The sequence below is a fragment of the Polypterus senegalus genome, chromosome 16 (genome assembly GCF_016835505.1).
Source record: "Polypterus senegalus isolate Bchr_013 chromosome 16, ASM1683550v1, whole genome shotgun sequence".
Classification (NCBI taxonomy): Eukaryota; Metazoa; Chordata; class Cladistia; order Polypteriformes; family Polypteridae; genus Polypterus; species Polypterus senegalus.
Window position 1 is genome coordinate 3,523,863 of NC_053169.1, and position 10,235 is coordinate 3,534,097.

The window sequence follows — 10,235 nt, forward strand, 5'->3', positions numbered from 1 at the left end:
CTTAGGGTTAGATGTCTCTATCGGTCCCTGGATGTGACACTTGGTGCCAGCGCTCCACTGCCAGGCTACTCTCATCAAATCGGACAGCTAGCACCCAGGAGCGGGCGGGTGGTCATTTGGCCGAAGTCCCCAGGACTCTGACTTTCTTTGGCCAGTTGATTAAAATCATAAAACTCACAGAGTTCATCAGTTCATTCATGGAGAGATGCTGTTGGTCGCCGCGATTCTGTGTGCGCCACTCGTGCATACGTCTGTTTTAACTGAACTGTCCTCAGCACTCAGTGAAAGGCGCTATACAAACACTCGGCGTACTGCACTGTCCGTTCTGAGGTGAAACGGGAAGCCAATGAACTCAAATGACTGAACACGTTCAGTGGATCTCCAAAGAGACAGAAACGGGAGCGAACTTTAAAGGACAATCCAGTCGGGGGAAGAAGAAGAAGAAGAAGAAGAAGAATTAACGTGACGCCAGTTATCTAAAATGGGGCTTCATTCCATTTTAAGTGCCCCTGGGCAATGCCACCTGGGCATCATATTTAAGACTTGGTACCCGTGAGTTTTTGGGCTGAATATCCGCGTTTAACACCCCAGTGACAGGCGCACACAAACACACGGAGCACAAGCAACTTTGGGCCACCTTCACCTGCTCTGTCGCGATGTCTGCGACCCTCGGGTGCCCCTCGCACAGAAGACTCCGAACGGCCAGGGCGACGCTCCTTATAAAGCGCGAGGCGCCTTCCGATTGGCCAGGCGTGCCGGCTGCTTTGCCTGCCGAGGCGACAGAAAAACGCGCAGGTGAGCCCGACAGGAGGCAGAGCCGCCGGAGACGAGACGCGCCGCGGCGTGGCCATGAAGAGCGAGCGCCCCGGGCGCCACAATTTGGCCGAGCCCGCCAGGTACGTGGAAAGTGCGCTGCGCTTAGCGAGGCGGGGCGGGGCAAGGCGGCGGCTCGGGGCTTTAAGTCCGAGAGAAAGCAGCGCCGAGTCCCGCGGCTGTCGTCGCAAAGTGTCCGCCCTGCCATCCTGCGCTCTGCCTTCTTCTCAGATGGACGCCCGTCCTTGTCGCCAGAGCTGCGGGACACCGGGTGACAACTGTGGCGATGCAGAGCACGAGTGCTGCGCCGCTCCTCGGTGTTTGGTGTGCCGCTTGTGTGGATTGGGGGTCTAAAGGTGGTCTTGTTCTTGTCATTCCGCACTTCCCAGGCTGGCACTTGAGGTGCAGTTCGTCGGTGTGCTGATCCTCTCGGTCAGGCAGTGACACCCGGCGACGTCGGGCCTGAGCCAGAGCCCCCCATACACGCGGGGGTCGGCAGTGCATTATGAACCGTTACGTGATGCGGTGCCCTTCCTTCCACATGTGCGCGTTTGCCTTTTTTTTTTGGTGCCAAGTCTTCAGTGTGCCCTGTGACGGACTGGCATCTTGTGCCAATTTGTGATTGATGTCCCAGGGATCGGGTTGGGTCCTTGTCACCCTCTAATGAGTGAATGGAGTTTAAAACAAAAAGAGCAGTGACGAGCGATAAAGAAATCTAAAGATGGGGGACCTCAGGCCTGACAATCCGGAGCACACAGTTTGGGTGGTCCGCTGAGCCCTCTCGGTGCTTTGGGGGTCAGTTTAGATTTCTAAAATACAAAGGAAGTGAACTGATGAGCAGAGTGCAGCGCTGCACCCCACGAAGGTCCTCACTGCGCTAACTGACAGTCGGCACCTGAGTGGCAGTGCCCGCCTGCACTTCCTTTATGTTGCCATTGCTCCTTGTTGTCACTGCGTGGTGAGCTGGTGCGGCTGTTCCACGACTTGCCAGCAATGTCTTTAATAACTTCCGCTGCCAGGGTGCCAACCTTACGCAGTATGCCTACTTTGTTCTTTTTTTAAGACTCTGATATGACTTTAAAAGTGTCCTTGTGTGTCCATCTCAATTGGTGAGGCGATGGCCTGATGTCACCTGGGACATCTTGGCATGTGTTCTGCTCTCTGGTGCCCGCCACCTGCCTTACTGTGCGCTGCCAACACACTCGTGGCTTCAGAGGTTTTGTGGCCTAATGTGTGTCATCTCCTACTGTCGGTGGGCACCTTTGCCACATTTCACTTAATTCGCCTCATTTTCGTATCAGGACCACCCTGTAGCCCTGAACACACATGAGTGGCACGAGAAAGTGGATGGACGGAGGCACCGAGTTTGACCCTTTTGGTTGGTGTTTAATTGTCTGGATTTGAACACAAAAGAAATCGGACAGCCGAGTGGAGACCCTTCAGCCCGTCGGACGTGTTGGCGCCGCTCAGCTCTCCCACCGTCTCCTCCACGTCCCCCTGAAGCTCACTGACGTTCAGCCCTGTGGCTCAGTAGTTGGCTGCAGCTTCCCACAATCCTTTGCGTGCAGACGTCCTTCCTGGATTCGCTTCCCCTTCATTGCCACCGATGTCCTCGAGTGTGTGACTCACCCTCAGGCTGGATGGGCCCTATCAGCGCCTCTGAGGACCTTGAAGACCCCCAGGAGGTCCCCACGCAGGTTGCTCTGCTTGAGACTAAAGAGGTTTAACGTTCCCTTTCTTCCATTTCTTTAGGATGTTGTCTAACGTTTGTGGGTTTAGTTTGTGGTGACGCTCGATGACAAAGGTGACATAAAGCAAGGCTCAGCAGGACGAGGGGGACACCGAAACACGACCCCAAAGGGTCCCCCCAGCAGTTTATGTCCGGCTGATTGGCTGGTCCCAGTATGTGGGTGTGCGGGCAAAGGGGGGGCTGGCAGCCCCAATGTTCCTGCCTTGCCCACAGCGCTGCTGGGGTCTCGACTGGGGTCGCGGGCGGTCCGCGTGTCCTTTTTTGACCATTCAGTCCTGAAGACCACCAAACCCGCATGAAGCGCTTATTGCCTTTGAGGGGGCTGGTGGGGGGGGACAATCGGTGTGGGAGAGTAGGAAGTGAATGAGGCTGGGTGGGCACACTGGCCTGGTGCCCCGCTGCGTCCTTAACCATTTCTGTTTTGCAGAGCGGCGTCACAAGATGTCAAAGGTCTCGGCTGACAACCCAGGCTTCTTCAGCAGGATGGGCTGGGACATTAATGACGTCAGCCTTCCTCAGGTAGGACTGTGCCATCTTGTGTCTGACTGGCGCCATTGGGGTGTTAACGGTGCCATTGGCATCCTCTGCTTGCCGCCTTCTCCTGATTGTCACCCCGTTTGGTGTCGCGCTGCCACCTCGCCCGTGTCCCTTTTCTTTTTCGTACGAGGAGCACATTGGCGCAGCTCTGGCAGACGGGGCTCAAGTGGCAGCGCGATGCCAGGTGGGTTCACGGGGTTCCTTCCCAATCAGAAGGCCTTGTGGTTTTCAAGCCCTTCGTTACTTCGGTGACGAGAGGGCCGCTGAGAGGTCTCCGTTTCGTCTGCCCGCACTAAGCCGTCTTGTCTCCTGAAGGAAGTGAAGCACGTCGACAAGTTCCAGGAGTGGACGGACTCGTACGTCAAACACGTCTACAGCTGCCACGACAAGAACGCCCAGCGCCACCTAAGCGGCTGGGCGATGAGGAACACCAACAACCACAACTCCCGCATCCTCAAGAAGTCCTGCCTGGGCGTCGTGCTCTGTAGTAACGACTGCACGATGCCCGACGGAAGAAAGATCTACCTGAGACCCGCCATCTGCGACAAGGCCCGGCAGAAGCAGCAAAGTGAGTATGGCAGCCCGACGGCTTTGAGGGTCTGACTTGTCAGGAGGAGGTGCCCGCTGGCGTGCCGCCCCAGGGGGGAGTTATGGTGTCGCGGTGGGCTTTGGATGGTGAGTCAGTCGATAAGATCAAAATGAGCAACATCTGCTTAAAGTGAAGTGTTTGGGGGGCACTGCCAACGTGTTCACCTCCGTCACGCTCACGTCCGGCACCCGCGGCCTCCACATTATCGTTCACACAGGCACTGGCAACGATTTAAGGTGTCCATGACACGTGCCCAGCTTCGAGGACATAGGCAGCATGGGCATCAGCCATGGGCATTGGTGAGAGCCATTTATGTGTTTCAAAGCCACTTTGCCAAGCTGCCCTGTGCCAACTCAGCTGTGTCGTCGAGTTGCCCAGTACAAGATGAAGCCCCCCGTGTGTGTGCAGGTAGACGCAGGATGTCCCAGTTCTGCCACAAAACTCCTCCACGCCGTCGAGAAGTAACTCCGCACATGGCTCATACGACGGAGTGCCAAGTCTAAAATGCCCCCCTCTGGGCCACCCTGCGTCGCCACCATTCACCCCACTCGCTTCTTCACGGGCAGTCTTTGATCTCAGGAGGGCCACCTACCATGGTGGGGACTTAAGGCCAGGAAATGGGCCACCTCTTCACAGGACAGCAAAATGCAAAGGATGCCAGTCAGAGGGTCAGGGTCCGGGTTGGGGGTCCACCGTCAACTCTCGTGGTCTTACTGAGCAAATCTCGGGCAAAGTCACTGAAATCAGCAAAGCCAAAGGAAAGTCCGGGGGGCCGCCAGGGGGGCCGAAACAGGAAATTTAAAGATTAAAACTGAGAAAGCAGAGCGGGAACTGAAGAGGAGGGCGGGAGCAGCAGAACAAAGTGGCACAGAAGGCCACCATCAGAGGACACAGCGGTGGCACAGAGGCTGCACAGGGTGGGTTAGCGAGCCCCCCGACATGTCCAGCCCTGCAAGGAGGTCCTCCGACTCACAGCCCCCATCCAAAACCTCCCACTGTTCCAGTGTGGCGCTCAGGTGTCACCTGCGGCACTCGGGTCCCAGACCGGGGGGCGTCATCGTGAGGTGGGTGTGGCAGTGGCACACACTCCTGAGCCCTCGAGGACACGTGAGACCCGAGGATGGGCATGGGGCCCACTGTGCCGTGTCATCAGCTATGACCGCACTGATTAGTGATGGCGACAGAAAGCGCCCAGGGGGTCCGTGGCTCCTGCTTAGAAACGGACATCTGCAAAACGTCAGCTGATCAGCGGAAGGAGGGGCTTGTGGGGGGGGGGACCCCATGGAATCTTACCTGATAAGCTGGGGGGGACGCAGTTTTCACTCCCAGGCTTCTCATTGGGGTGGACTTGTGGAGTGGATTGTGAGGGAGGAGCCAAGGAGTTGAAGTCAACCGGCATGAAGCGGTGGGAAACTGTTAGGGGGTCCGCTCAGCGGCCATTTTGTGATACGGGGCAAACATGGCGGCCCTTCCGCGTTGTCTCACATCCAGTAAATGGGCTCAGGGGCCCTCGGGTGTTTGCCCCCTTGATTTTGTGTCCTCTTTTTTCAGACAAGGGCTGTCCCAACTGTCACGGTCTGCTCACGCTGGTCAGCTGTCGAGGACACGGCGGATACCCCGTCACCAACTTCTGGAGACACGAGGGCTTGTATATTTTTTTTCAGGTGAGCATATCTCATTGGAGTCCGTGATTAAATATGTGAAGAAGGGGGCATGAGGGGGGCACAGAGACCACTTGAGGCCATTTGGGACCGCTTAGCTATGACTCGATGGACTGTGGGGGTCATTTGAGTGGGAGGGTCTTTGGGACATGCAGGGACTCAGATGTCACCGCAGGGCCAGGGGGCTGACATCTGAGCTTCCAGCAAGTGGGCCGCCTGGGAGAACTGCAGCCGCGGTGCCAGGCTAACGCGGCCCCCCTTTCACTTTGCTTTGGCTTTTAGTCCAAAGGCGTCCACGACCACCCCAGGCCCGAGTCCAAGCTGGAAGCCGAGGCGAGGAAGTCGGTCAACAGGAAACGCTCGAGTGCCCCGATGAAGACGCTGAATGCGCCGAAGGCTTTGGATTATGAGGTACCCTCGTCGTATCAATGGGGGCTTCGCTCGGTGGGTTTGGAAAGAGTGAGCGAGGGGCGTCCACCAGCATCCTCACACTAGACGGGCAGTGCCAGGGCTCAGGCTTCTAGACAAACAAACCAAATCTGCAAGGGGGAGACACGCCAAAGTCAGAACATCTGTTGGCGTTAATTTGATGCCACTCTGGTCCATCTGGAGATGATGACGCCATTGATGAAGGAGGGAAATGCAGCCCAGTGCTTCAGCGGGCGAGACGCCATCACTAGCAGATGAAAGTGATGAACGGGTCACTGCGGTTGCCTTTCAAGGGGGCTAATGCTGCAGATTTGCACTGTAGCCCCCGCCTCGGTGCCCCTCAGTTTGTGGCGCCCCTACAGCCTGGCCAAGCCTGATGGCTGACACACCATGGATTATCTGGCAGGGTCAAGTGTCCACGTGTGCCCTTCTCTTGAAACTGGGCTCTGAGTTGGCACCAATATTTGAAAAACCGACTGCCCAAAATCGCCCACAGGGGCAGCCCCCTACTACAGGGAAGTGGCCAGCAGCTTAGGAACATCTCAGCCAAGCCTGAGCTCCATTGTGCCCGCTGTGCTGGAAGCCATAAACCGTGCCACGTTCAGTTTGAGCTTGCAGTGGGTGCACAGGCCGGACTGTGATGCCAAACGAATCGGGGCAGCCGAACGCATGTGTACCACACGAAGGGCGCCTGGCACAGAGCAGCGTCGGTCAACCATAAGCAGTGACGTCATCTCAAATGTCGTGGCTCGGTGGTCTGGTAAGGTGGGCATGTCAGGTCAGGCTCAGGGTGCACGATGAGCTTCATTAGCATATGCAGGCCCTCATCGCAGGGTGGTCTTTCATGCCAAGTTTTACAAACGAGACCCCAGAAGTCCACGGGCGCTCATCAGATTTTATTGTGCAGATTAGGAAAACGCTTGTGTGGAAAGCAAAACCTCCAAAGACAGCTAAGCAGGCAATGAGAAAGTGAAGAAGCCCCCCAAGAAATCCAAATCAAACGTCACCCTCACGGTCCTTCGCTCTTCTGTCAGCAGCACTACCAGGTGACCATCACACCCCAACATGCCGTTGCAGAAGCCCCTGTGACATCCTAGTGCCCACCTGCCACCTCCACTCGGCAGAGAAATGACCACCTCGGGGCTCAAAGCTCAGTCCTTGGACCCCCGAGCTCAGCCTGGCTGGTAAGAAGTAAAAGATAAAGAGCCACCACCAGCGAGTGTCCCAGTGTCACCTCCGTCCATCAACCCCAGCAGGGTGGGCTGGCCCTTGAAGTGGTCCGCCAGGTTATTAGCCTGGAGGGGAGTCAAGTGGTAAAAACAGGGGGCTTTACAAAGAGTCACCCGTTCAGTCCCCTCTGCTGTGTGGCCCTAAGGGACCACCCAGAAAGTGTGAATTGTGAGCTTTCTCTGCCCTCACAGTCGTGCCGGGGGTCCCGCATGTGCTTAGCCTGTTCATTGGGGGGTCCCTCCACTGGGCCGACTGACCGCCGGACGCCCACTCGTCTTCACAGAGGCTCTCACTTCAGACCTTCCTGTTTAGCTTTTCACAGGTGCCACCTCCAGCTCAGAGGGACAGCTGCCCGCCATGCCATCCCATTGTGGAGAGGAGTACCAGGGGGAGTACCAGGAGGAGCCCCTCCACCCGAGTCTTGCTTTCCCACTTCCCGGCACTTTTGGCTGCGGGACGTCCCCTTACGTGCCGAACGGCCCCTTTGACGTGGTGGAGGGCACCAAGTATTACGGCCGATGCCTGCAATATCCGGAGGGCGGCTATGCGACGGTGGGCAACTCCAGCTGGGACTCTGGGGACACCTGGAACAAGATGATTCACAACTTAAACTTTTGTTCAAGCAAACCTTTCATCGGCTATGCGCCGAGCTCAGGGGGCTACCCTTGTGAGACCACCGATCTTCAGGGCATCTTTGACACCCCAAGTGAGGGCTGCCAGGGCGCGATGCCAAAGAGCAGAAGTCCTTACTGCGGCTTTCGCACGGGCGGAGATCAGCCATGGGACGGAGACGGCTGTGACAAGAAGGCCACGTGGAGCTACGGCAGCAGCTTCCTTACTTCGGCGGCGTATGACGCGTACCAAGAAGACGCACTGGTGGGCAGACACCCTGCCAGCCAAGCCCCCCCACCCTCGGCAATAGCGAGACTAACTGATCAGAGGCTGCCGCAAGGAAAGTACGGCAGCATGGCAGCCGGGGGGGACGAGAGGACGTACTTCATAAACGAGACCTTCAGATGATGACGTCAGGTGGCTGCATCGCTGCGCTCGAGGGTCTGGGGGTCATGCCAGGGTGGGCACAGGACAAGTGCGGCCTTGGGCCATGGACCACTTCAGGAGCAGGAAAGGGGCGCGTGAGGCGAGGGGCTCGCTGGGGTCGGCCTGTGTCTCTCCACGTTTGTCACTTGTCACAAAGATGCCACAATAAAGCTTCTTTTTATGTGTCACCCCTTGCTTGATCTGTCATTGCTGAGGTACAACAAGCCGAGAATGGCACATGGTGGGCAGTCAGGCAGGCATCTGGGATGTTAAAGGTGCAACAGACAGCTGGGGGGCACATGGCTCGCTCAAACAGCGGGTGACAAGAAAAGGTCACTTTAATGAACACAAAGTCACACCAGACTGGGCAATGAGGCCTGTTCAGGTGTGGTCGTCACTCCGCGGTCAGCATGGGCACCTGGCACTACCCATCAGTGGCCTCACTGGTAGGCACTCGGCCCACATTTTGCTTTTCTGTCATCAATTGCAGTCACACCTATGCCAGGCTACGGCTCCATTGCCAATGCCAGTCAATCTCACTTGTCATCGTGCTGTGACATTTCACAAGTCATCTGTGACCCGATGCACATCATGTTGGCATCTTGTTACCACTCTGTTCTGCATGTCAAAGATAAGAAAGAGACGCTGTGGCCACAGAGATGAGGAAGCCACCATAGTAAGTGCCAGCTGACTCCTGTTTGGGTAGTAAAGGGTGAGAAAGGAGAACATGCCAAGTCCGTAAGCCCAGGGCACCACACCACCTTTGATGGCCACTGTAACTGAATGTCACATTGGCCAACCAGAAAGAGTCGGGCAGCGAGTACCAGCCTGTGCCCTGAGACCCATCACAAAATGGGCATCTCAATACAATCTGCCACAGATGTGCCAGGGTCTGCTGCATTTATACAATTGAACATGTGCCAGCACCCAGACTGCCTGGGTGCCACAGCCGAACCAGAGGGGGGCAGTGCAGCATGCGACTCAGCAGTCACACCACAACATTCACCCAACGGCCAAATGATCAGACAGCTGGCGTGCCACAGCATTTAGGACGCTCCTGGCATCTAACGTGGCGAGACTTGTGCCAAGGTTACGTTTGATTGACCTTACAAGGCCACAGTGGTGCCATCCAAAGAGGAATGCTAGACGAGTCCTCCTGATGAGCACATTGAGTGCCTTCCCTTCGCAGTGTCCCTGCCAGCTGGTAGACTGGCATTCTATTGCTCCTGCAATTCAACGGCCCTTCCAGCTGCCTCGGTCGTTTCAATGAAGAGACGAATTCTCCGGATGTCACCCCACCTGCCCAGACGGACTTGGACCTGCCGGGAGTTGGGCGCATCTGCCCACTGACGTTCTCGCTAGGGTGCTCGTTGACTGCCATTGGCCAAAAGCAACACGGTGGGCCGTCAGACCACGATTGGCACACAGTGGAAAACAGCAGCTGGGCATTGCGGGTGGCATGAGGAGCTCTTCTCCCTGGGTGTGCCAGGCATGGCATTGACTGGCAAGCCTTTGATGTGGGAGGGACAGACCTTGCAGGCCGAGTGAAACAAGCGAGGATGGAGTGGGAATCGAGAAATCGGCTTAACTGGCAATCCCGATACCCGCCTGGTAGTACCCAGGTCTTCAAACTCCAGCAGGCAGCAATCAACCTGCTTTTGTTTCTGCCCCTTTATGTGCTCCCACACTGCCATTACCCCAAAGGACAGGGGGCGCTGGGCACCCGAGCCCATGGATGTGATGGCATCTTCCTCATTACGGCACACCAACATTAAATTTGCTTCATCGACTTGGATATCGTGGCGGGCGTTCCTAATTCTTTAGGACTTGCCTTTCCCGACACGTCCAATGCCCAATAAAGTGCCCTTTGCTGTCCTGTGGAAGTGGGGGTCTCGCACATTCCCACTTTATTCCTGTAATTTCAACATTTCTCACCCAGTCAATCCCCTCCTGGTACAGGGCAGGAGCCAGCCTTGAATGGAGTGCCAGTTGGCATTAGAGTTCACTTCTCCAAATCGAGAGAAAATCCCACACCAACACTGGAGAGTGGCACCCACCGCCATCGTTATTGTAATGTGACACTCTGGGCTATATGGTGCCACCTGGCCTCAGCCGCTCAGTTCAGCTCTGAAATAGTGCAGACCCCTACCCTTCAGTGGATTAAGCGTTTGGTGTGCCAATGGCAGCG

General features: G+C 56.5%; 1 protein-coding gene across 1 annotated transcript; it reads left to right on the forward strand.

The window, feature by feature from the left end:
* Nucleotides 1–818: 818 nt before the first annotated feature.
* LOC120516320 (chorion-specific transcription factor GCMa-like) lies at nucleotides 819–8,235 on the forward strand. Its single transcript, XM_039737913.1, has 6 exons — nucleotides 819–896; nucleotides 2,991–3,082; nucleotides 3,416–3,668; nucleotides 5,241–5,353; nucleotides 5,633–5,761; nucleotides 7,322–8,235. Exons 2-6 carry the CDS (start codon nucleotides 3,005–3,007, stop codon nucleotides 8,027–8,029), a joined length of 1,281 nt encoding a protein of 426 aa, XP_039593847.1. The 5' UTR covers nucleotides 819–896; nucleotides 2,991–3,004; the 3' UTR covers nucleotides 8,030–8,235.
* Nucleotides 8,236–10,235: the final 2,000 nt, after the last annotated feature.